At 40.8% G+C, this 27,511-nt stretch overlaps 1 protein-coding gene across 9 annotated transcripts in view; it reads left to right on the forward strand.

The window, feature by feature from the left end:
- Positions 1 to 27,511, forward strand: part of ZBTB20 (zinc finger and BTB domain containing 20) — a 501,190-nt gene that overhangs the window by 473,086 nt on the left and 593 nt on the right. For all 9 annotated transcript variants that reach the window (XM_032098516.1, XM_032098514.1, XM_032098519.1 and 6 more), the window contains one exon: positions 1 to 27,511. This exon is cut by the window's right edge and continues 593 nt beyond it. In XM_032098516.1, coding sequence (XP_031954407.1) covers positions 1 to 419 — 419 coding nt within the window. In that variant the 3' untranslated portion in view covers positions 420 to 27,511.

The following is a 27,511-nucleotide window of genomic DNA, read 5'->3' on the forward strand; positions in this document are numbered from 1 at the left end:
GTGAGAAACCACACCAATGCAGCATCTGTTGGCGCTCCTTCTCTTTAAAGGATTACCTAATCAAACACATGGTGACACACACTGGCGTGAGGGCCTACCAGTGCAGTATCTGCAACAAGCGCTTCACCCAGAAGAGCTCCCTTAATGTGCACATGCGTCTCCACCGCGGGGAGAAGTCCTATGAGTGCTACATCTGCAAGAAGAAGTTCTCCCACAAGACCCTGCTGGAGAGGCATGTGGCTCTGCACAGTGCCACCAACGGCACGCCCGGAGCCACCGGCACTGGCGCGAGGGCTGTCCCTGCTGGCGTGGTGGCCTGCACGGAGGGGACCACGTACGTCTGCTCTGTCTGTCCAGCTAAGTTTGACCAAATCGAGCATTTCAACGACCACATGAGGATGCATGTGTCAGACGGATAAGTAGAATCTCTCTCTCTCTCTTTGTTACGAACAACAAAAATAGAAACAACAAAAAAAGCTATGGCACTAGAATTTAAGAAATTATTTTTGTTTCATTTTTACCTTTATTTTCCTCCTTTTTTTTGGGTTCATTTTGTTTTGTTGTTTTTTGTACTACATGAAGAACTGTTTTTTGCCTGCTGGTACATTACATTTCCGGAGGCTGGGTGAATAATAATTTTCCCAACCTCCCTTGGATGGTGGCCTTAAGGCCAGGTAGTGCTTCATGAGCTCCACTGGTTGGATCTCTAGCTACTGGCCTCTAAATACAACCCTTCTTTACTACAAAAAGCAAACGACAAAAAAAAAAAACACAAAAAAATTTTAAAAAAAACAGACAGAAAAATAATAAAAAAAAAAATCTTTTTTCTCACTTGTGAAGAGCACTACAAAAAAAGAAACAAAACAAAATGTATTACAAATCTACAAGGCCTACTGTCGTTATAAGTACACCGCTTGCAGTGTTTCAATGGACATGATTCACATTGCTGACCGCTTTTGGACTTCACAGTATCCAGTTAGAACTGTGGAATATTTTGCTTCTGGTTGAGCAGCAACCAGAGGAAACAAGGCCCTGCTGGTTTCCACCACGTGTCTGCTTTCTCACACACACACGCATCCACAAACACACAAAAGGGCTGAGGGGAATGCGAGGCAGTGTGGCTTGGATAGTGTGGAGTCCCTGGAGGGTGAGGAAAAAGAATCAGAGGTTCCTCACCTGGATTCTGCTCTATCCCACGCTGGCTGGTGCACCCTCCCCGCTGCTTTTCTCGTACCACCACCACCACCTTATAGCAGAAACCAAGAAGATTCAGACAACGAGCAACGGTGGCTTTTTTGTAATTTATTCAGTGTCTTCGCTGAGCACAGGGCCTCAGCACAATCAAGAGGGACTTTCACAGAAGGCAAAGAGAAACACAGAGGAAAATCAAAGATATCAGAGGTTGCAACCTATGGATCTAGGTACAAGAGAAGGGTTAGTTCCCACAATCTTTGCAAAAAAAAAAAAGTTGCATCAGGATTTATTCTTGTGGAAGAAAGAGGAATAGAGGGTGGGAGGGGAGGGGAATAATAATTAAAAAAAAAAAGAGTTGTTGGGACTTTTTTAATTCAAAATTTTATAGAGGGGAAAAAGTGACGTTTACCAGATAGAATGCTGATTTTTTTAATATATTTACAACAGTATTTGTGTAAAAAAACAAAAAAAGTGAGATTGTTAAAAGTAATTTTTCTTTGTTTTCTTTTTTGTTTTGCATACACTGCCACTAATATCTTCTCTTTTATTATATATATGAATATATATAAAAATATATATTTTATTTTAAATTGAGACTGTTAAGGTTAGCTAACCTGCTTCCAGATAGAGGGGGGGAGGGGAGATGATCTTGATTTTTATTTTAAAGAAGAGGAAGGATGTTTTCTTAATTTTCTTTTCTAGTATTATTCTCTCTCTTTTCTAACGGAATCAAGAATTACCTGGGTCGATGAGGGGCTCTGTGAAGTCATCTGTGAGATTATCTACTAGTGTTTGTGCATCCTGCAGTATCATTTGAACTGCTACTTTGTTTTTTGAATTACATGGTTCTCTTTTTGGCTCTTACCAAGCTTCTGTTGTTTCTTTTTTGGTTCCATCTCAGAACTTATTTCTGCTGAAGGACAGTTCCTTTTGAGAAAGAGATTTTTCTAGCAATGTTCCCCTGGTTTTGGGGATGATACAAACTGTAGTCTTTCTTCTTTGAAAAAGTAATGAAAGTTTTGGAAGTGTGTAATAACTAGGATTTCCCTTCTTTTTGGTCACTGGACAAGAATTAATCTGCTGTATTGTTCTCTCATCCCTGCCTTGCTCGCTAGAGAGCTTCCATATTTGTGTGGGAACCTGATCCTGCCCCTGAGAATTTGTGCTGATGCCAAAACAACTTAAAACGTTACCATTGCAAATAATCTTCCCTTCATTTGCGAAAATGTCTGACTGAAGGGCCACATCCCGCATTCTCTGCATAGACAAAGCTATGCAAGGAATGTAGGATCAGTGTGAAAGATTGATTCCTGATCTGCGTATATATGTTGGTGTTTTGTATTTTGTTTTATTGTGTTTGGACTGGTGTTCTCCCTAGTTGTCTTCTGTGTATCTGTGTAAGAATTTTTCCCCCAAAGCCAACTCCCAAAGTACATAGGTCCTTAGTTCAGTTGGATCAGTGTCTGACACTAGCTTTGTCTTGCTTGAAATCCATATGAGGACTTACACCAACTGCACTCTGGACTTCATATTTTAGGCAGAGAAGAAGCACCTAACAAAAATATGCAAAAAGAAAAAGAAGAAAACTTGCTAGTTTAGCTTTTACTTGTGTCTATATTAAATTAAGCTTTCTTAAGTTTACAAAACCTTTTGCTTGTGAACACTGAGCATTTCATATGAGACATTCTTTTATGCTGGACAACTTTCTGAGTATTGACTTGGTAGATCTCCATATACAATTTTGCGTGTTCTTTACACCTGCGGCTTCTCTATCAGATGTCTGTGATTCAACACAGGTAACTTCATCCATATGTTCTATGCCTGTTCCATTACAATTTATTTGGGGAAAAAAACCTGACAGGTGGTTCAGTCTCAGAATCTTTCTGTACCCTGCAAGGTATTGTTTAGCAGATCCTAAATGCTGAAGCCCAGATTCTTGGTTGCAATATGCAGCATAGAGAGACTTTGAGGTGGGTGCCAGAGCAAACGAGTCTCTTATATGGTAACATCTTTCTTTGTTACCAGCTTGTTTGGGTAGTTCAGGGGGCTGGAGAAGGAGCACAAGTTAGTTAACAAATATTGTTCTAATAACCACACTGGTAAAAGCAATGCTGGCATGTAAATCAAGACGTGAAAAGACAAAGTGCAAGACACAGAGAGGGAGAACTGGTATCTGCCATTTAGACACACTGAATCTATACAGTAAATAAAGGTTCTGGAGATGAGGGTGTGGAAGAAAATGAGGAAGGTGAACCTAGACTAAAGGATTGAAGGTTCTTCTCTGGGGAAAGGAGGTTTTTTTCTGAGATCTTTAGTATCAAAGAATATTCTCCCATATGAGGAACTAGTGAAGAATTTTACCCAGCTTACAAACATGTAGCTGTTCATTTGTCATCTGAGGTCTGGGGAAAAGCTGTTTAATTTGCCATTGTAAGCCTGGTGAACTGTAGTCAAGATGTAGCATATTCTGGAATATACTTCTGACACCAGAAGAGATATGCCAGTAAACAGGAAATAAGAATCAGGGTTTACATCCACCAAAATCCAAATACTATCCAAATTTTAATCCTTCAATTTTCATCCTTCCCTAAATCAAAGCATTATCTTTGAAATGCAAATTTTTATAAGGTCTAATAAATTTGAAGTGAATCAAAGATAAGTTGTGAATGAATGAATGAATGAATGAATGAATGAATGGTGGCAATTAAAAAAACCTAAACATAGTTCTTAAAGTAAAGCTAAGGCATAATAGATTGAATTCTAAAACACTTGACAAAGAAATTAGGCCAAGGTCTTCACAAATGACTGCCTGTAATATAAACTGACGTTGTTGGACTTCCAGAATTGATCTTGTAAAACATGGAGCAACTTGCAGCATCATTGCAAATGTAGCTGAAAGTGCTTGTCAGGTCACTATGAATTTAGAAGCTCAAACATATCTCCTTTATCTTTTAAAATGTTAGATTCTTTTTAGCAATGCTTCCTTCCATCTTTGAAATACTTATTTGCTACTTGGAAATAACTATAATATCTGAATGTTACCGGTGCATTCAAACTTCATGTATTGCTACAATATGCCTTTGCAGAAAGAATAGCAGTCACAGTGATCTGGAAACTGCTACTGACAGTGTTTGAGCAAATCTATCTCAGTATGCTTGAAAGGCTTCCTTCAAAACAGCTGATGAAATGATACAGATGAGAAAATGCAGACTGTAGCACACATTCTTTTGTTGAAGCATGCAATATCCTGCATTCCTTGAGCTTGATTCTCACTTTCCCTAAAGCTCTCTTTATATTGCTTTGGTAATGGAAATGGGTATTAAATAGAACATGAATTCAAGCTTACAAGTCAGGGCCTCTCTGCAAGGCAAAAGCGCAATAAAGGAAGCCTTAGAGTGAATGAGAAGTAAGTGCCTTCTCTTACTGCTGCTGAGGCTGGTGAAGTGAATTGGAAATGTAGGACTGGCCAGAGCAGATCTCCCCTGTGGTCCATCTTGCCCAGTACTGTGTTTGTGCTATGTGGCTGGTGAAGTGAATTGGAAATGTAGGACTGGCCAGAGCAGACCTCCCCTGTGGTCCATCTTGCCCAGTAGTGTGTTTGTTCTATGTGGCCAGTTAGAGATGATTTGAATGAAAATGAAAGATCTGTGTTGGATTATTACAAAGCAATAAGCCTAAGGAATAAGATTTATTATGTAATCCTCATTAGCTATTTCTACATATAAAATACATATAAATAAAAAATAAAATATGTATTTGCCTCTAACCTAAAGACATAATAATTTATGGGTTTACCTTTTTATCCCATATAAAAATCATGTATTGTGGCAGATAATTCTCCTTGTCCTTCAAAGATCTAGTTTATTAATTCTTAGGTGACCTCCATGCTGTCCTGTGGAAGTGAATTCCTCAGGTTAGTTACCACATTGTTGAAATGATTCCTTTTCAAGTTTATTTTGTTGTTGTTTGTGGAAACACCCTTATTCTTGTATTGTAAGAAATGACAAATCAGAGAACCAGAATTTGACTTCCCTTGCCCATTTCTCTGAGGTCTGCCTCTCTCTGGGAAGCTGAATCCACAAGGAATGCAGGACCACAAGCTCAGTGTCTGCTGATTAGCAAGGAGAGGACAGCTGCTGAGTGTCCATTTGTGTGTGGGGGGCATGTGCATTAGCAAGGTTCTCCTACAGTGATCTCTTGTAGAGGACTGGCAGGCACAACTCGTAAATGATGGGAATGTAGCAGCACAGTAACCAGTCTGTAAATTGTAGTATAACATTTCAGTCTGGTTCCTCCTCTCAGAAAACCCATATTAATAGTGTCTCTTAAGGGAAATAGGTGTAGATGTTTTGCAGGAGCTGCTCTGGGGACACTTTCTCAACATCCATCGGTCTTCTGCTAGGCCCACTTTTGGCCCATGCTGAACCTTCAAAAACAGCTCAAGTTCACAGTAAGGTAATAGGGGAGAAAAGATTTTAATTGGCTTTCTAAGTGAATGAGATTTCCCTTTGCTCTAAGATCGAAGAGGCCAAGTGGAACCCGTTTTTCTTCTTTCATTTTTCCTGCAAAGGAGAGTAGAGTAATCACCCACGTACCATCAGCACCCCCACTTCTTATCAACCCCACTGACTGAATTCAGTCAACCTTGAGCTACTTGGTTAACACTGGATCACTCACATGGTGAAGGAACAAGTCTCTTACCATTAGTATTATCCCAACATCTCCTGTCTCCCTTAGTAATGAAAACAAATCCCATAGGGAGAAGGTACAAAACATACTCTTTGCAGGGGTGTTGAGTCCAGTCCAAAATCAGAACCACTCAAACCATTTCAAACATAATCAGACCTTCAGTATGCCTAGATCTGTGACCCTCCTGACAGTCCTATGGTAAGGAAATCCTCCCGCTCTCACTGCTGAAAATGACTTGCCACTCAAAAGGAAAAAATAGCATCATCCTGGAAGAGAGAAGAGTCCAGGCAGACCATCCAGAACCTGACAAGAAGGCTGGAGAGGGACTTTTCACAAGGACATGTAGTGATAGGACTGAGGGGAATGGCCTTAAGGTGATGGAGTATAGGTTTAGATTAGATATTAGGAAAAAATTCTTTACTATAAGGGTGGTGAGACACTGGAACAGGTTGCCCAGAGAAGGTGTGGACTGTAGGTGTTGAAGACCAGGCTGGATGGGGCTCTGAGTGACGTGGTCTAGTGGAAGGTCCCCTGCGCATGGCAGGGGGGTTAGAACTAGATGAACTTTAAAAACCCTTACAACCCAAACCATTCTATAATTCTGTGATAATATCAAATTAGCATCTGGTGGTTGTTCTGCCAAGAATCAACTAGGCCTTGGTAATCAACCCTTTCAATTCAGCATCCAGCTCCTCTGAGCCATTAGAATAAACATGATAGAAATGAGTCAGCAGGTAACCTAACTGAAGCAGTATCTGATCAGCCTCAAGCAAAATAGCTACCTTTCATGTTCCCTAATTTGTTTTTGTGCTGGCTGTGAAAATTCGTGAAGGAGGTATAATGTGATAAGAACTTGGCCTTGAGAGGTTTCGAGCCTCCTCTGCTCCCGGGAGGTTTGTCTTCATCTGGCCCCTAAGCAATCACAGTTCTGTTGAAGAAAGGCTTATGAGGGAAACTACAGATTAAGTCTGGAGTCTTGAGTTTGTAAATGCAATAAACACCTTTCCCAGCCCTTGACAGTCCTGCTGACAGAAACCAAATGCAGGTAGAAAGGCCTTGTGGAGGGGCAGGTGCTGAAAGTGCCAAGTGTCTGCAGCATGGCCAGCAAGACAGGCAAGTGCATGGAGGTGGCCTAGTGCTGAATACACGTCCACCAGGAGCTGGTTCTGGCCACACCAAGTCAGTGTTCTTGCTGCTGCTTACCTTATTTGTCATGCAAGAAGTAATAAGCTCTCAGCTAGTTTCCTTTAAAGCTACTCAGTGATCCAGTTCATTTCAGCCGGAGCAAAGGAGCCAGCTAAGCTGGGAAATACAGAGAGAGTTTTAGGTATGTGCATATTCTTCAAACTGACAAAAAAAAATGTTGGTTATGCCTTCTCTAGCATGAAACAGAGGAACTTGGTCCACAGGGGAGACAACCTTTTTGAAAAATAAGAATACTTAACTCTCTATTGTCATAAGGCAGCACAAGGGGGAATCTTTGCTTTGTTTTTCTAAGAAAATATTTAAATGAGAAACAAGATATGTTAGGTATTAGTGTATATCCGGCTAATTATTCCCAGTGCTGATAACTAATCAATTAGATTAGTGCCTCTAAGAATAGAGAAAATGTTATGCATTCATTGTTGTTATTTCTGCTCCCCCTCTGTTATAGATCAGGAGTAACTAAGGTGGAAAGAGCAGAGTGATACAAATGTGAAATTTTGGTGAACAAAAAGATTATTTCCCTATGTAGGTCTGCCAGTATCTGGATAAATATCCTCTCTGAGTTAATGTTTACAATTACTAGGATACTGTTAGATAATTTTGATTTTAAAATTATGTTTCTAGTGAAAAAAATGCAAAGTTAAAATAGATATTTTTACATTATGTATTTAGCAATGTTGCTGATCTTTTTGCATTTTAGCCTCTGCAGTAGTGTTTGACTCACGGGCATTAAGGAGAGAGTCCAAGTGTAGGAGAAGCAGAGTTGGCTGATGTACTGTGAATAAGATTAAAAAGTAAATTGAACCCATAATGTGCTTTAATTCACTATTCTTTCTGCAATTGGTAACTCAACTAAAGTGTTTCTAGGTTTATTTTTCAATAAAAGGAGTCAAATATATTCTACTCATCATTCTAGCAAAGTCCTATCAGGAGAAAAATAAGTCATGGTTTTTAAATGCCAATTTCCCCAAGAATTGTTCATTAATACCTTTTGAAATAAAAGAGGCCAACTCAAGATAAGCAGAACTCTGCTGCTATAACACAATTCTTCATGTTACACATGATCCTAGTTTCCACCAGCAGACCTACGTGAACTTCACTAACTTTCCCGTAGTCAGTAAACTGAGATTTTTGTGCACAGCGACATGTGCCCAAAGAAACTCTTCATGTTTCCCCTAGGAAAGGGAGTGTAGCACTGAGGTAAGCAAACCAATCACAGAACCACAGAATTGTTACTGTTAGAACAGACCGCTTAAGATCATCGAGTCCAATTGTTAACGCAGCTCTGCCAAGCCCACCACTCAACCATGTTCCCAAGTGTCACGTCCACGTGTGCTTTGAACACTTCCAGGAGCAGTGATTCCACCACTCTCCTGGGCAGCTTGTTCCAATGCCTGACCTCCCTTTTAGTGAAGAAATTTTTCCTGATATCTAATCTAACCCTCCCCTGGTACAACTTCTGGCCATTTCCTCTCATCCTGTCAGTTGTAACCTGGGAGAAGAGACTGATCTCCACCTGGCTACAATCTCCTTTCAGGTAGTTTTAGAGAGCAATGAGGTTCCCCTTCAACCTCCTTTTCTCCAGATCCCTCTGTGAAGCCTTCTAAACACTTTGATAACTGTATTTTAATGCCCCAATTTACACATTTGTCCTCAACTAATTTTCAAAAACAGAGAACATTAAGATACTTCCTTGGGAAGCAAATACACTGCAGCCTTGAATACACTACAGCCTCATAGACAATTGCTGCCTTAAAACTGAAATGCATCTGAGCAGTATGGAGTGTACTTATGTTTGGTATCTGTAGCAAAGTTTCATCTAAAACGTTCCCTTCTTACAAAATATGTTGTGTTTTCCTCCTTGAAAGGGAAGGCAAGAAGTGAAGGAACAGTAGTGAGGCATAGCAGTCTCTTCATATTGGATGGTGCTTTTCCACTGTTTCTTACCTTCAGTTTCAGCTCCAAGTTTGTTCCTCTTCCAAAGTGATCTACTTTTGATTGGGTTGGTTGGCATCAGGTCCCCATAAAACACGGGAGGGCAAATGCTCTTCCTAAACTAAATGAATTATATGAGGGTAAGGCAGTGTGATTTGACTCCAGCCTCTCCAGTGCCAGTGAAATTCATGAGAGAGAAATCCAGTGAAAAGCTACTTTAAAGTGACAAATCCTGTTCTGAATTTCTGTCAGTGCAACCTCTATTGGCACTCCTGGGATTGCATGCATGTCACTGCAGATAAATATAGCCCCTTTGAATAGTTTAGCTGTGATTCCTTCTAAGAGAAGCATATTCTAAAAATATCCTTTTGCTGCAACAATACCATTACACAAACAAAAGAGCTGCCAATATCCCATCGCGTGTGACAACTTCTATCCAGTTCAGACCACAGAGGTATTCTTGTTTTCACTCCTCATGCAAACTTTATTAGCACTTGAGCCCTCTTTGAGCTGTGACATTTCCTTCACAGCCATGCAGCCACACCTCAAGCATCCCTCATAAATGCTCTCTGTCACATTGGGCTTAGGTATTACAGTAGCCCATATGCTTTCATGAGTTCCCAACTGGAGCCTTTCCTGCTGGAAAATCTGGTACCAGTGTGTAGCAAAGCATTGCTTGCTTTAGGTATTTTCCAGACAGTACTGCAGACTTCTACAGTGTTCACGCTTCCTACTGTTGACTTGTTGGTGATTTTTTGCTAAGTTCACAGTGGTACTTGAGGAATGTGCAGAGCTCAGTTAGATACTTATTGCTGTGCTCAACTGTCTGGTTCTGCAGTGTCCTGTTCCTACAAAACAGGCAGATAACTTTCTGAGATCTGTATGTTAAATAGGCATCTTTTCTATTTCACTTTGCTTCTTCTCTTTTTGCCACCTGGATATTGTCATATTCTTCATTAAACCTTATAAAGCTCCTTAGAAGTTCAACCCTCATGTTGAATATATACTTGATTAGAGGATCACCGCATTCAAGAAGCAGGATTGCATTCACCCAACTGCCCAACTTTCTTTTAATTGTTCTCATTAAGTCCTTTACTTTCATTTGTCACATAGGCTGTTGGTACCTATGGGATCTTTGAGTAAAATCAAATTATAAGGCCTGTGTGTATGTGTGTGTGCATTGCAGCTGTATGTCTGAGTGTGCATGTGGATGTGTGCATGTGCAGGGAGAGAGTCAGTTATCTCTTACTGGCTTTACAGACAGGCTGCTAGTTGAGTGTGTGGACATGCATGATTTAGATGCAGGGAAGGGTTTAGATGAAACAAGGATTGCAACATTAACTGTGGAGCATTGGTACATAACTCTAATGAAAAGTAAGTACACTACTCATACACTATATTTGCACACATATATTCATAATGAGCCAAATGCTCTTAGTTGGATGTTTGCCCAAATTCGATGTTTGCCCTCACTGAAAATGTGGCACCCAAATTTGGTCCAGTGTATTTTTGTGAGTACCCATTCTGAAGGGAGGGCTGAAGTGTGCCTCTTAGAGCCTTATGTGGTCTTTCAGCCACAAAATAAGTAAAATAGTCCATTGCAGCAGGCTTCACTAGCAGACATAGGCATCCATGGGGGATGACAGCTCTGGAACAATACTTTTGAGTTCAGTCAAAACTTTTGAGTTGAGTTCAATTTCAACATGTTTACCTAACAAAGGAATAAAATCCAAGCAAAATAACCTGCCTGTTTGCTCCCTTAAAAAGAACAGTCAAAAATTATCAAGTCTTTAAATAGTTAGCAGTATAATATATATCGATAGGCTCTAAAATATTCCAGGTCTGGAGTCTCTAGTTTCCAAAGCATCATGTCAAACAGCTCTTTCCCCACCTCATGTACTCTGAAACATGTTGATTATGAATATCTTTACGAGTAATCTGAGTAATCCGTTCCAAATGTGCAGTCACTAATAAATAACAAGTAACTTTCTCTCCCTTGGTCTTTGCCAAAATCTTTTCAGGACCATGGTTAGTGTGTCTAGAAGACCAGTAGATATTCAGGGGGAGAAGAAATTGGTCAGTAACATTACTCAGTACGTAATCCATGAGAGCTGCAGGATTTCTAGAACTCATTTTAGGCTCAGAACTCAATAGCCTACAGCTGCCTATTTTGGTATCATGTTGGGCCTGAAAGCAGCATTTTATTCTTTTGACTCTTTTGCCTGACTAGGGGATTTTCCTTGTTCCAGAAAGGGTAAATAAAGATTTAGGGGGATATCTTTTTTCTTTCATTTTCAGTCATAAAATGTGAGTAAATAGTCTTCTTCTTCTTCTTCTTCTTAGATTGGTGGCATATCCCTTCCCCTTTTGAATAAGAAAATAATGCAACAGTTTTGGGTGGTTGATTTTGGGGTGAGGTTTTTATTTTGGTTTGGGGTTTTCCTTTGGTTAAATGTACATTGTCTCTCTATAGTCAAAATGTCTGTGACTGTAACAGTATGTATTTCTTTTACGGGAGAAAATAGACTTTTTGGTTTTTGTTAACAGTACCTAGTGACTTCGTGGAAAATGACAAGTTGCTATTTAGGTCTGCTTAGTTAAGTACAGTACACTACAATACAGTATTTCTGAAAGCTAGAACATACAGTACACAATATATATAGCAATTCTATATCAATATATATACATAGTATAATCATTTAACTTTTGCATCTGCCTACGATCATAGAAAAATAATTTTTCACATGTATCATTCACAACCCAATCAACTGCTGCAGCTATTTTAAGCATTTACCAATAATTATTACAGCTCTATTGTGCTTTTTCATATTATTGGCTTCTTTATGGTCTTTACAAGCATTTTTCAGGCTTTTTTTAAATCTCTATGTAGTAAGATGTAGAAAAGTAATTTTTTAAAGAAAAGGTAAAACAGTATTAGGCTCTACAAAAAATTAGAGATTGTTCCCTGCTACCCTTTCATATCAGAAGAACAATTAATCAAGACAAATACGGTTACCTATTAGCTCTCTTCTAAGATTTCCTATTATTTCATTTGTAAAAGTGTGTCAGACTTTCCTCTTCCATTCCTCGCCTTGGAGAAAGATGCCAAAAGTGGTCTTTCACTCCTTCCAAGTCCTGTTTCTTTAAAGTTTTAAGATTTCCTAAAATTATCCTCTGCACTAGGGTGGGGTAGAAGAAACATTGTTCTCTGTATAGTTATGCAGAATGTGGCCAGGAATTCAATAATAAGTACCTCCATCCACCACTATTAATATATTCCAATTGGATCCTTACTTATCCACTTGATCACTCCCTTTTCAAATGAAAACAACTTCTGAAAGTTTTAGTTTCAGTTAATAAGTTTTTCCAGGTGAATTCTCCCTTTACCACCTTCATAGCACATTCCTGTTGGTTCTGAATTTTGGGTCAATCCCACTGGACTTTAATTGTCACCACAGAATTGCTGAAAAAATGTCACTAGGGATATGTGAACATCTAGATCCAAATAGCCCAGGAACAGCTGGTTGACACCCAAGCCTCATGACTTTGCATGTCATTTCTGTATTCTCACCTTGCAAGTGATGGCCCAGGCAGAAAGTCTTCATTCAAAATTAGTAAGAGTGCAAACTTATGAGAGCATGGAAATTTATGTTTGCTTTCCTAATTCAGGTACATCTAATTCATCTGACCTTCATTCCTTTGGTCAATAACATATCACTCCTAAATGAAAATGTGCAAAATGAAGTGGATGGGTGTTGTGAAGGAGGTATTCATTTTGTCTCGTTTCTCCTAACTGTGAAGACTGGAAGAAATGAGGGATGGCCACATCAGTTACAAACTGTGTTTTCACTGAGAATGAGCAAATCTGTGTCACTGCAAATCAATAAAGTTATTTTGGAATGAGAAGAAAGGGTTACCTATGCCACAGCTTGGGATACTAAAATGAGAACTTCAAGAATGGGAATCAAGTGCTGGCATTCCTTACAGTCTCCTGTCATCTGCCATTTGCACGTACGTGGAGGCCACTACCACATTCTTTTTCTTTCTACTTGCAGTTTAAAAGTTATGGTCTTCCAGCAGTGATTTCTAAGTCTGGCTTTTCTTTAGTCTGTGTATACCCATTTGTAAGGGAAGGAGGAGACTATCCTCTCAATATTAATTACGCAGGTTCTATTCATGAAGGATGGGCTTTGTTCCATGAAGCCAAACAGGTGCCATTTCCCAAATTAATTCCAGTTAGCTGCTGCAACAGAGTGCTGATTCAGTGGTCCACATTTTCTGACCATGCTCTTTGCCTTTTCCTTTGTCTGAATGCTGAATCATACATATTTTTGTAGAGAGTGTTCTCACTTGACTGAGAATACCAGATCATTTAAATGGCCGCATACCCATTCCACACTTGCCCTGCTAATCCTTTTTAAGGTTCAGTAATTCATTTAGCATAAATACTAGTTTAATGTGTTTCTTGATTTAATTTCTTTGTTGCCTTTTATTTTTCCTAATGCTTTTTTAAACACCTCAATTCATTTTGCATGTTATACAGTTTACAGTTTATATTTTTAGGCTAAGAAGTGGTTTTACAAACAGGATGGTACCAAACAGGTAGATTATCCACACTAGAGATTGTACTTTTAGAATGCAGTGTGTACAGATACAATTGCCTAAGGGAAAGTGAAACTAACAAAATAATCAGCTGGTGAACACTATTTTAACATATCTTCTACATAAAAGACAGTCAGTCATTTGTGATTCCAGAAATCTTGCTTTTTTTGAACACGTATCCTTTCTTTTTCATTCTCTGAAGAAGTACTGATCTTGAGAATTGTGTTGTTCTAAGAAACTCATTTCATATGTGCATATTTTCTGCTTTTCTAAGGAGAGAGAAAACAGGAGGTGATATCAACTTTACAGTTCTATAGATTCTTGCATTGGTGACTTTCCTTGAATGATATAAACATCAAGGGAACACTATGCAAATATTAGCTTTATTCTAGTATATGGTTTTCATTATTAGTTTCATTTTCCATCTCCTCGTTGACCAAGTAGACTTCCAGGGCTAATGCAAGCAATGGTCTCACGTTTCTGTGGTCGGCAGCATTTATATTCAGCTCCTTTTTGCACTTCTTTTCTGTTTCGTACAGCTTTTGAGGAACACAACAGTTTAAGTAGGTAACACTGTCGCCACGAGAGGGAGAACCTTGTACTAAGAGAATGTTGCTCTGTGCTACTGTGCCGGGACAGAAAGGGATTTTAAAGCTCTTTGCTGCAAGGTTAAGTAAGAGGAGAGTCCCCCACTTTGGGGGCGTTTGCACCAAAGACAGGGGGCCTCCCAGGAGAGGGAGATGCTTGAACTCCATACAAGGGACTTGCTCTTCACCTGTGCCACTTAGAAGGAAAGAATGAATCTCCAGTATCTGCTGCTGCTCTTTTTTTTTTTTTTTTATGTATGAATAACTTGTAAAAATTTTATACTTCCTATTTATTGGTGAAAGAAATGTCACCACATTTATTGGTGTCAGAACTACTTTTTCACAAGTATCTTCAACAAGCTTCATTGTCTTTCAGGATGTCCTGTTTCCTTTGTCCTAATGCCAGGATGTAGCTTGGACTGCTGCAAAACTCATAGAGGTCCTTTAAATCTGGACTTTATTCCCAGTTTTGTATGTTCTAAACAATCAGTTCCCTAGATCCTTACTCTAAAGTTCAGGTTCAAAGAAATTCTTACAATGAATTGAAGTGGAAAATTGGTGATTTCCCATTCACTCCACCCGTAATGAGCTTTTGTTTGTCAAACATAATATAAAAAGGCTGCTCAGTTCAGGCAGGACGAACTGCATGACTTTTCTTGTCAGCATCAGTGAGGTCTCTGCTTAACCCTGAAAACTGATTGGACCAATACTCTGTGGGCCAAATTCTGCAGGCAGGACTCACGTTCCCTTTGTTGACTTGAGTCCATTTTCTCTGACAGAGAAAGCATATGTAGTCCTACAGAAAGCCATAGTCCTAAAAAATCGTTTCATATACATAATTTAAGATGTCACAGGACTGTTCCCCAAAATTTAGCATGTTTCTGCCCAAAGTTTCTACTCCTCATAAAACTGACTCAAGATTTGATTTCACTCCACCAGGCAGGTTTTGCCTGTGTTAAGGGCTGTGAGATTACTTATTCTCTCCTTCTTGCTGGAAGACTTAATTCAAAAAAGTCCTACAGAGCATGACAGTTGCTTCCCTTTGAACAAGGCTTGGAACTTGCTTTGTTCAGGGAGTCCTAAATAGCCTTGAGTCTTTCTTTGGGTTTGACTGGTGATAGCATGTTTTTCTTAAGTAATTAAATAGTGAGCCACAACAGCTAGTGTAGATATATGATTCACAGCAATCCCTTTTCCCTAATTTACACCCTTGATGTGTCACTTTTCTATGGCCAGAACAATGTAAAAGCATTTGGTTATTGGATATTTGGAGTTGATTCCACATTTCTGACTGCTTTACCCAGAATTGCTCTTGCCATACCTTTTCTGTTATGGTGGTCACATATTCATGTGGGTAAAATAAAGTTGTTTCTTTATCATATCTGATTACATAACTGCAAATTCAGACTATACATCAAATTTTTGGTAGACTTTTTAAAAAGTGCTACTGCACTGGATATGCAGGAGAATGAATAGTGTGAACAGCATTTCAGCAGAAACATAGGACCCCCTTGAAGTACAGCAGCTGAATAGCAAAAGAATTCATTGCTGCTGATTGTAGTGGCTAAATTGAAGTTTGTAGACTTTACAGAACAGCTGGTAAGTGTTACTCATTTTGTGTCTCATGTATGCTCGGGCATGGGATGTGCACCACTGGAGCTCTGCACCCAGAGGGAGTGGATTTAGATGCTGTCCCTTTGCCATGCCTAGTGATTCCATTGTGCACTCTTTATTTTTCACTATAGGCTCATTGGTAGAGATAAACAGCAAAGATCCTTGCAGCCTGGCATTTTTCTGGTTTAGAGGTAGATATTCAGGATCCCTGCACCCCTATTTAGATTCTTTCTCTTAGGTTCTTTCCTTATTTCTGTGTATATGGATGAAACAGTGCACCTGCCTGGAGGGAAGGGCGCAGTGTCTTTGCAAGAGAAATTAAAAAGAGAAACTTGCTTCTTGGTTGTAATTTGGTTTATCTGATGGTATTTGCTTTTGTTTACATTCTGGGCTGGGCTGCCATCTTCAACAAGGGACTGGGAGTGACAGAAGAGGCAGAAGGCAAGAGGAAGCATGTGCCTGAGCCCAAATGAAGCAGCATGCAGTATTCCTCTATATACTGAGCAATTACAGTGAGATTAGTATAGCAGCAGCAGCATTGCCCTAATGTGTTCCACTTTCCATACATTTCCCTTTCTTGCTCCTCCTTCCCTGACACGGCCTCTTACACTGCTTTGGTGGTTCCCCACACTCCTTTCCAGTAATTACAAGGGTTTGATGGAAGCTCTTGTGGCTGTCTAAACTGAAGTTATAACCTCCAAACCGGTGAATACCCCAAAGTCTTTGTTGTGTTTTCCCAGGTGATATGTTAAGGAGTGGCAAGCCCTGGCAGATGTTTTATTTTGTTAAAAGAGATAGATAGGCTAGGGCAGGTATGATCTGATTGGAATTCAGTAACCTGCTTGCCTTTGTAATTAGTGAGCTTTATTTTGTTTTCCTTCAAAATTTTCATTTTGAGGAACCTAAGAGCTTATATGCCTGTCGCTAAAATTCCTGCTTTCCCCACCATAGCCCTAGATGGGCTGTGAAAAAAAATACTTTATATATATCCTCAAGTATTTGCAGGATGGAGGAGGGAGTTGTTCATGCACGTGTGCCTATGTGAGCAGGATAAAACTGAAGTTAGTGTTGATCTGTCCAATTGTTTTAGGGTGGCCACAGAGAGCTGCCACTTTGAAAAGTTGATTGCACTACAGAACCTTAGCTTGGGCACTGTTAAAATAGCAACTGTATATTTGGAACAGGGAAGCTTTTTATTTTTTTTTATCCACGCTTACACATGCCCTTTGCAAGGTGTGCCCTTGCAAAGTTTGCATCAGACGACTTCGTGTAAAACCACTACTGACCTTTTTTGCTGTATCCATTTAGTTCTCTCTTCTTTCTGCAGCCCCCAAACAATGGCATGTCTCCTTTCCAATTTCTATCATTTGACTTTGTTTTTGATAAATGTCCTATCTGTTAATGAGATCTCCACATCGACTGGGAGGAGAGAAAATGAGGCACATGAAAGTGTGTCTGGGAGACTGCAAATCCCCCTTTGTTAAGGGGCATTCATATACTTTTACTGAGAGCTGACTTCTTGGGGCTGGGTGGGGTGGGGAGGGAGTTTGTGCTTATTTGGTCTGGATAAGGCTTTTTATTTTTTGCACTAAGTATGACTGCACTGCACTGCATTGCACTACTGAAATATATTTACATGTGGTAGGATTGGAAGGGGCCAATTAAGCAGGAAGGGAGAAGAAAAAGGGATAGGCACAGAAAACAGGATGTACCATAAACCTGACCAGGTTGAATGACAAGTGGGGTTACCTTTATTTTAAGAAACTAGTCAGACACTGAGACAGCTGTATTGGATACCTTCTGTTAAAATAAATAAACAAAGCACTATAATAGAAACTGAAGAGGCATCACAAGTTTCTGGGTGCTACAGATCTTTTCTCCCCTTTTTGTAGAGAGTGTTCTTTGGGGCTGTGAGAAAGTTAGGAGAACTGCTCATTGTGTAAACCAGCGGAAGGCTTCACCATAAAGACACCAATTCCTAGTTCCGATGTCAAAACTTGCATTGTTAGAATCTCTTCCAGAGGTTTGACTATGATTAGCATCCCTTCAGTAAAAGCAAGATCTCTCAGCTCAAGAAGTGAAGTCACAAAGCAGACTTACCAAAGGGGAAGGTCACTGAAATAAAGCACGTCTTTCTGAGGCTGTTATGGGAACAGTGCAATAAACAGTCATCCTGAACACTCAAGTACAGGTGTTCCAGTCAAGCCTTTGGGGTAGAGGAAGCAGGAGGGACATTTGGGCAAGAAAGGGTCATGCAGAATTCAGTACATACAGAAATATTCCTGCTTAGGCAAAGATGCTGTCTAGCATTTTAAGTTCTTCTCTCTGATTTCTCTCCTTAAACAGATATTCTAGCATTGTGAAGGCTTTCAGCTGGAACCAAATGGAATGCTAAGCTGAAAAATATTTTTACAGTCAAGATGCATGTTGGTTTATGCCTTGGTCATTAATTTTGTAACAAGCATACTATAAGAAGAACTAAAACAGTAGCAGTGTGCAGCAAGATCCATCTCTGCTATAGCTCTTTGTGATCTATAAACTCTCAAAAGTTTAAGTTGAATCTCTTCAGTAAGACTGTAATGGCAACTTTAGCCAGATGGTAAAACAGGATCCTGAAAAATGTTCTGTAGAGAAACTGGGAGAAGAATGTAAAACATGAGTGCATCTGCTTTGGTCCTGTAGTGGAGGGATCGCCTGTCTAATGTACCACAGGGGTTTCATGGACAAAAAAGGGGATACTCATCCAATTGCTAAGAAAAGGCTAGAGTAATTGGGGGACTAGAAATCTATTTATGCCCTGAATTTCAGCTTAGATTTGAAACTAAGATATTTTGGCTTCATTAGTACCAAGATGTGGGTAGTATGGACCTTTCCCAGAGAGCACAATGCAAAGCAGATTGCTGCTGATCAGTCTCTTGGGCTGCCTCCTTTGACAAAAGTGTCAAGAACTAGAGAAGGAGTGGTATACAAGAGGCAGGTGTTGGGTGGGAAGGAACAAGTCTGTCTGGAACCAGGAGAGACTTTGGAGTTAAGGATGTGTTTTTCTGGTGAGCTTTGAGATTTCCACTCTGATTTCAGCCATCCTGGCTTGAAAGGACTGGAAGAGAAGAACTGGAGATATGCCCTGATGTACTGTTAGATTAACTACTGAATGACTCTTCCCTTGAAAGTAAGTGGGACAATGGAACATGCAGTCTGTTTCTTTGCCATCTGCAGGAGCCCTCTAAGATGAAAACCACTGGAAGGTCAACTTCCAGTAATGAGTCAGTGGATGCCCAACAAAAGCACAGTTCATTTGAGAGCCAGCATAATACAGAGGCAGGAGAGCACCTTTATTTTGTAAAGTGGCATTTGCTTCCATAAGAGTAGTGACAGCTACAGAGTTGTGATGTGGGAGGAAATGAAGTCTGTCTGCTGAAGTTAATTCGTATAATGAGCCTATACTCCTGTTTTTTGCTTTGGTGAGTTTTTCTGTTTCCTTGTTTAAAGCAGCTGCATATATTGCTACTGTCAGAGTGGATTTGCGTTGTCAAAGAGGAGTAGTGGACTGCTCCAGAAAAAAAAGTGAAGCTGAGGGTTTACTGAGCCTGCTGTGTCCAGAGTGCCTTTCCTGCTGTGGTAAAATAAAGAACTTCTGTAGGTTGAGCTGTTCCGGCTGACTGATTGCTGCATATTCCTCCCTTGTGGTGTGACCTGATGGCAACCATATTTGGACAAGGAGAGGAACACTGCATGTTTGCAATGCTGTGATAAGATGCCATTTGCACTAGTTTTTTAAAAGTACTGCAACCTGAAGAAGTGGGCTTTGAGCCATGCTCCAAATCTGGGTTTGAATTCAGCCTGTTTAAACCTGATTCCAGCTGACTCAGTTTCAACAGAACTGTCTAGTTCATGTAAACAGGAACCAAACCATTTTTTAAAAGCCAAATTCCAGCTTATGTTCCCACCCGGTTACAGTGCTCAACCACACCAGTTCCTGGGCATAAGTGTGATTGTATAGTTCCAATGGCTTTTAAATAAGTTGTTCCTTTTACATGGTCAGTTTGAAACTAGTTTAACTGGAACTACAATTAAATATAGCACAAACTCTTATCTTTTTTTCAGCATGGTACTATAGCCCCATGTAGACAGTGCTTGACTGAGAAACCAAGGATAACTTGAGGTTTATTTTAAGAAGCCAAAACATATGTTGCTGACTAGACATGCCACATAACTTAATGCCCTATTTTTTCTCCAGATGGAGAAACACTAACTTCCATAATTCTCCTCCATTTGTCATCCTGCTTCATTGTTGCACCTTTTCTCTTGAATGAAAATCCCTTTGGCCAGTGGGCTAGATCCAAAACAGAACTTCCCCATACTGATTGATCATCTTGTTTCTGTACGTTCCTTTCCTCAACATTGACAAGCACTACTGAGGATCAGCTTGAGTTTTTGCTGGGACTATGGCATAGTTATGGTTCAAGAAAATGCTAGCGATATTTTCAACATTGTAGTAATTTCAGAGCTTACCCTTGAGGAAAATGTTACGTTTCAGAAGTTCCACAGAAAAAAGAAAATGCCAGGAATCACGATGGAGCTTCAGTCACAGTGCTGTAGCCAAGTTTGTAGGGAATGCATTTCTCGTAGCTGGTGACGCTGACATTTACAAAGGCAACTCAAAACCAGCAGAGAACGTATGCTTTCTCATCCCTGCTGAACTAATAGAATTTATACTAACAGAACGATCCCAGGGTAACCTGTCAGTGTTCATCACTTTTCCCCTGATGGAGGAGGCTAAGCATCTGTCACATCACCTTAGACAGGCTGAGTTCGCTTCAAAACCCCTCCCCAATGACCTGCCAGCCAGATGCCTTCTCTCACTGATCCTAGTATACCACTGGCTGAGGATTTGTTACATAGCCAAGGTGACCAAGAGATACACTTGGCCTCAGCTAGAAGCCTTTTACTTTTTCTTTTCCGTTTGGTTTTCCATCAAACCAGGTGTGCATTTAGTGGTGAAGTAGATGTCAAGTTAGCTGTTACTCCAGATGACAGGAATGGCAAAGCCACATGGCAACTGAGCTACTGCTGTCCTCAAGGACATTGGTAAAGTTGAAAGACCAGGCTCTGGTTGGTGGTGTAGTTGTAAACCTACAGCTTCTGCTGCTTGCCCCTCCAAACTTGTTTTGGTCAACTATGCTGTTGCCCTCGAATATGCTTTGTGTGTGAAAAACTGAATGCGGCTGTTCTGTTGTCTGTCTTCTTTCTTCTGCATCATGGATGTGGCACCAACTTACTCTCACAACAAGCTTGAGTTTTTGTTTTGCTGTTGTTATTAACATGTAATTCTACTGTAGACCAAAAAATATGAAAAGGAAAAAAAATCAGTTTCAAGACATAAAAGACCAGTGAGTGAAAGGTGAAAAATTGAGGAAGTGAAGGTGTGAGAGAAGCAGTGGTTAACTGTGTTAAGTTAGAAATCTCAGAATAGCCTTACGTATTTCTTAACCAATGCTTACCAATCATCCAGTAGTGGGGTTAGATAGCTTTCTTGGCTCATTCTTATCACCTGTATCCTAATATATATATATATATTTTTTATTTTTGTTTCTTTGGTATTGCTGTTGCACATCATGTTGTCTTTTATAATGCCTGATTTTTATTGTATTGTACTTTATTGGTCTGTTTTGGTTTTGTTTCCTTTTGAAGGATGGGAAAAATAATGTTTCCTTTTTGTTTTGAATTTTTGAGAAAAAAATGCACTGGAAGTAAACACAAACACATTTTGCCATTTGAAAAAAGGAAAACACACAGCCATGCAGTGGAAAAGACTAAGAAAAAGCTCCCCTCTTCCTTCTTGTTATGGAAGCATCCTTTAAAAGATATGCTAGAAAAAAAACAATCTCAAACAGAAGAAGAGAGAAGCCTCTTTGATCCTAGCTCTGCAGTCTGGAGTATTCTAGCACAGTGTTCTGCAGGGTTGGGCTCCTACATGGCCAACAGGCATAAAATCCAGAACCACATGGGGCAAATTCATCCCTGGTGCAAGCAGATGTAATTGCAATGAAGTCAAAGGAGGTACACAGAGGATGGATTTAGCCACATGCGTGGAAGATACAGCTGCCTTCCCCATAGCACCCAAGTCCCCACTGCTAGAGTTTATTGCTGTCAAAACAGTTGGTCTTTTGGCTGTGTTAATCACATCATATCCCTTGAACATTGTTCAAGGTAGGCAAAACATTTTCCCACTGAATAAATCAGTTCTGGATGCACCTTGGTGTGACACTTTTTGCCTACCAGCTTTCAGCTGTTACCCACTCCCAGCCGTGAACTGGTGTGATCTATCTCTGGCTTCCCTTTGCCAGAAAAATGGACTTGACTATTAAGCATAGTAAAACTTTTGCTTATTTAACTACTATGATCCAGAAATGGCCCTTGCACTTTTAAGGCATATGGAAACATCCTCTCTGTCTTTCAAAATGGAAAGAGCTCTTTGCAAGTGGAACACCACATGCGCGCACACACACACATCCGCGTGCGGTCCCTGGGCTCCTGACCCCAAATTCTTCCCGGATCTTTCCGTGCCGGGCAGTGTCCTGTCTCCATAGTGCCTGGTCATTTGAGTACAGCGGGGCAGAGACTCGTGTTGAGATGAATGCAGAAAGCATACATTTTAAAAGACAGATGATTTTCCTGTTATGCCAGCATCTTTGAATCCCCTTATCAGCTGATGGGTTTCCCTAACCTGACGACTTTCAATCAGTTGTTGAAACATTGGCTTTCTCTGTTTTGTTTTCTAAGGAGGGAATGTGGGGTGGGGAGAATAATGAAGTGTTGTTTGTAACTTCACAGTCCTGATAGTTGGTTTTTATCTTCCATATTTTATGCAAAAACAGACATTATAAGTCAATAAATAATTGTGCCCTAGGTTGAAAGTTAAGTGTTCAGGAAAGGAAAAAAATGGTTGGCATTTTTCTACATTTTTGTGAAGACTCTTTTGGAAAGGAAGGGTACATATTTTTGTTGTGTAGTATTTTCTATTTTTGAATGCATTTTCTTGGTACAAGACTGTTTTGTGGAATTTTTTTTCTTTTTGGTGAACACATTATTTAAAAAAAAAAAAAAAAAAGAAAAGAAAGAAAAAACTAATTGAAAAGTTTGCCCTTAAGGATATGCTGCAGTTTTGAGGTTTAACATTAAAAAAAAACATCCAAGGCGCGTGTTAAAAGTTGGGGAATTGTATTGTTGGGAGTTATTTTGTAATTGTTACAAGAAGTTTGTAGCCACTGCTGTTTATTTTGTTTCAGATGAGTAAGTAAAGGGATTGTTCTTCTGTTATTCTTTTTTAAAAAAAAAGTTATTTATGAAATGTCACAAACACTGGACTGTGAGTTTGTAGGGAAGCATTTTACCACCCTGTGTCTTCATAGAGCTGTTGGTGATCCTACTTCTCATTACTCTGCCTTATGATTTCCTGAGCAAATTTGGAGGGGATGGCAGAAGGGGGAGAGAGAAACTGAATGCATTTTTGAGTCAGAGACTTGGGGGAAAATTAGGAAATTCCAGTGTTTTGGAATTCTAAAGCTGGACCATCAACTCTACTCCTTCTCCCATCTACCACAGGAATGAGAAAGGCTTGCAATCACTGGAGGAGACAGAAAACTTATGGTACCTGGACATGGCAGTGTGCAAGGGGAAAGTGACTGAGAGACGCGATGCTCATAATGACCTCTGTAAATGTCATCCGTTTCTCAGTCAACAGCTCCCTTGGTTTGCCCTCATCCTGCCAGTGGCTTTTGTGAACAACTCACCAACCCCATTGAAACCATGAGGTTGGTTTGCATTTTCCATTGCTGATCAAGCCTTTCTGGGCACCCCAGCAGTGGGAGTGACCAGCAGGGAGCACAGCTCCGTTTGATCACTGGTCTGGATTGGAGGAGGAGTAGAGGTTGAGGGTGACCAAAGAGGTGTGCCATGTTCTCAATGTTTGAAGAACAGGCTTAAAAGACTAAAGCAGTGCTCCAGGTATTCATGGGACTGGAGAAAAGGGAAAGAGGAAGACACCAACAGCCATAACAAAAACTGGAGATATGTAACTGGGCTACATTTGAGACCAACCAGACTCTTTTCCTTCCTGGACAATAATGCAGCCAAATCTTGAGACTGTCAAGCAGACAGAAAGCTGAATGTGGCCTTCATTTCTCCTGCCTTTCCTTTTTTATTCTCCCGCTTCCTTTGCCCTGAGATTTCTTCTCAGTGAGCACCCGCTCCACTGAGCACTTTTTTGCCCTCCACCTAAACTGCCCTTGCTTTCAAAATGTGGGTTCAGTCAGGACTGAGTAAAATCATGTGCCTTCTTTTTCCCCTTTTGTAATTATACCAGCCTCCTCCCCTTCCCCAACTTACACATGTGAGAGACAACAGGAGGAGGCTCTTTAGAAGTGCTACTTGTCTATAGGTGTCCAGCAAAACAGTAAGGTGGTGGTGAGAGGAAGGGGAGCAGGGAGATACTATTAGCTCCTTTCCCTTTCCACATGTAGCAGGTCTTCCCAAGGAGACACTGTCCACCACCACCTCCTCAGACGCTCCTCTCTTTACAGTGCAGCCGTAGTGAGCATGTGGTGGCTCTTCTCTCCCATTTCTATCCCAGCTTTGTGAAGCACTCACTCAATTTCAAAGCATGCCGTTTTCAAGCAGTCACATTGACAAGACAAATGCAGTTTGTGGCCTTATCAAGATGACTTAAACCACTAAAATAAAAAAAGGCAACTCATTGCCTGCCCGAGGTTTGTGTCACTTCTAAAAATCCAGTCCATAGCAGTTTAGACTCCTTTAATCTCAGTCCATTTGATGATGGTGGCTAAAGTGACTAGCCTAGAGCTTAAATGCTGGACCGTCTGGTCTCATGTTTTCTTTGCTATTACCCCTACTGTCTGCTTGCTTTCCTCATTTTCAACTATTCTCTGCTTTATGAGGCAGCCCTAGCCTTTGGTGAAAGGTGAGAAGAGCCAGCGGGACCCTGGCACTGGGAAGGGAAGGTAGTTCGTGGACATTATAGTTGGAGAAGGATGTACTAGCTGCCACAGCAAATGCACATTATGATGGGCTGACTGCAGTGTTTTTAGGGCAAATGAACCCCACCCAGTTACTGGAACATCACTTTTTCCCAGGTCAGAACCATGGAGAGAAAAGAGCACATTGGCACAATGGAAAAGCAGCTTGCAATCCGCAGCTGCTCGTGGGCATAGACAGGACCCAACTGCCACCCAGCTTCTCTGCACACTTGCCCGCTGCACAGTCAGTGTCCCTGACTCCACAGAGGAGTCAAATTTGCTGGAGAAGCTTTTCTGATGGTAAGAATCAGCGCAAAGCAGCCCCTGAGAGGTGTCTGTCTGTCCGGCAGGCAAGCGCAAGGGTGGGCGCCCACCTGTGCTGTTTCCCTGCAGAGCAAGAAGCTCCACGCAGGCTTTCCTGGAGCTTGCCCTTTCAGAAATCCACCTGTAAAACCTCTAGCACCTGGGTGGTGGAATGAAAAACCCCTCGATTGCTTCCATAAATGATCCAGTAAATGAAAATGTTGTGGATGGGGGATTGGAAGTTTATTTTTTTATGCTTGGCTCTAAAGCCTGGGAGGAGCAGCATGGGAATGATGTAGTTATTCCCCCTCTCCCAATTAAAAAGTCAGCATGTGTGCACATACATACAAGAGAAAGGGTGCATTCCTACCCATCTTTGGTGCTGATGGACTTAAAACATTTGTCCAAGGCCTACTTTTGACACACATAGAGAACATAAGAATAGACTCTTATCACATGCAATATTTTCCCCCAGAAAAGGGAAGGAGGGGGAGGAGAGCAGTGTGGGCAGTCGGGATTATTAGGGTTGGATTATTTTGCATCTTTTGTAAAACTGTAATTTTAACAGTGCCTTATTCCTAATAGATGCTGGCACTTGGGACACATACACGATAAAAGACAGAACTAGGGAGAGTCAGATGGGTACATCCATAAGACAGAGGTTACTAATCATTGTAAAGGAAGCTGTATTGGGAATGACACAGCTGCGTCAGAATTGGAAACAGTTCAAATATTCAACCTCTAAAGCAATTTCCCTTCCACCACCTCCTGCCTTCCCTCCTTGCCAATGGTGCTGCCCAAGAATAGCTGCCTACACTGAGGCCTGTCACTGCCCCATTTGCTTTTGGCGTTGTCAAGTCCAAGGAGTTTAGCATGCTCATGCTTTCCACTGCAATCATGTTTTCCATGGGGTATGTGAATGCCAGTTATTTTGCTTTAAATGCACTTTAAAAAAAAGAAATCAAATCAAAGCTCCAGACTGTTTCAAATACATAGGGGAAGACAGTGCATATGTGTTTGAACCCAGTTGACTTTATCTCCAGTTCCAATGTACTCCATGCAGTGTGTATGTATAGAACAATGTGTATGCATACAAACACACACGTCAACCTTAAATATCGGCAGACTAACCTTTCTCCTTAAGCTCATGAAACCAGATGCTACACAAACACAGCAGCAGCAGAGGAATTATGGTTGGGCTCTTGAAACAGATCACAAAAAATAAAAACAACTACTTGGTCCTTTCTGTACGTTCAGTAATTACAGAAGGAATTGGGTTGTAACCAGAATAAAAAGGAACGGTGCTAAATGAATGAATGGGCAAAAAAAAGAAACAAAAACAAAAACTCAGCCCAATAACACAGTTTGACTTTTATGCTAATTCTCACATTGGGTTGGTTTGTTACTTTTTTTTGGTTTATATGAAAATAAAATTGCATCTAAACTAATCTACCACAAAGATAATGAAAAAAACAACAAAGCAAGCAAACAAAAATGCATCCTGCCCTGAGGAAGCGCTTATTTATGGAGGATGTTAGAAATCTCAAAACTCTCGGCCTTGCTCTCACGTATCACATGCTCAATCAGTCCTTTTTTTAAAATGTCTGAAACTGAAAAAAAAAAAAAAAAGAAAAAAAAAAAAAAACTTTTTGAAGCACCTTATGTGGCTTCCCATTCCAAGAGTGGGAGCTGCCTTTTTTTCTTTGAGCACCTTACTGATGTGTTAATGCTATCTGCTGTCTTTTTGTTCCCCGTGGGCCGAGTGGCTGCTGTGAGCACGGGCAGGGGCGTGCAGGGGCCGGGGTGCTGCAGAACGCTGCACGGCCACACCCGGGCACATCCATCCGCATTCCCATTCCTCGCGGGGCTGGCTGGGACCCAGGCGGAAATTTCTCCGTTGGTCTTTGCTCTGGGAGCTAAACGGTGGAGGGAAGAGCACACGCTCTTGTAAAACGTAACAATTGGACACTTTCTTCTTGGGGCCAAAGGAATTCCCAGCAGTCAATGGATGCCGAGTGGATGGGAAACTGCACCCAGGCCTAAATCCTAAAGTCTTTACGCAGGCAACCAGTGACGATGACCTCGGGCACCATCTTGCCAACGTGGAGACTTCAGGATTTGGGCGCAGCTGGCAGAGGTCCCGCGCAGGACATGGATCCCTGCAGGCCCCGGCACGCTGCCCTGGCCGCCCGTGCGATGAGACAGCCACGCAGCCGCACAGCCCTGCACGCACCGCTGTGCACACACACACACACACACCCCACAGCTGTACAGGCATCTCTCCAGAAACACGGTTTGTGACGATGTGAAGAGCAGGTCGAAAGTTTTGAGGGGTTAAGTTCCTTT

The sequence above is a fragment of the Corvus moneduloides genome, chromosome 2, assembly GCF_009650955.1.
Source record: "Corvus moneduloides isolate bCorMon1 chromosome 2, bCorMon1.pri, whole genome shotgun sequence".
In the NCBI taxonomy this organism is placed as follows: domain Eukaryota; kingdom Metazoa; phylum Chordata; class Aves; order Passeriformes; family Corvidae; genus Corvus; species Corvus moneduloides.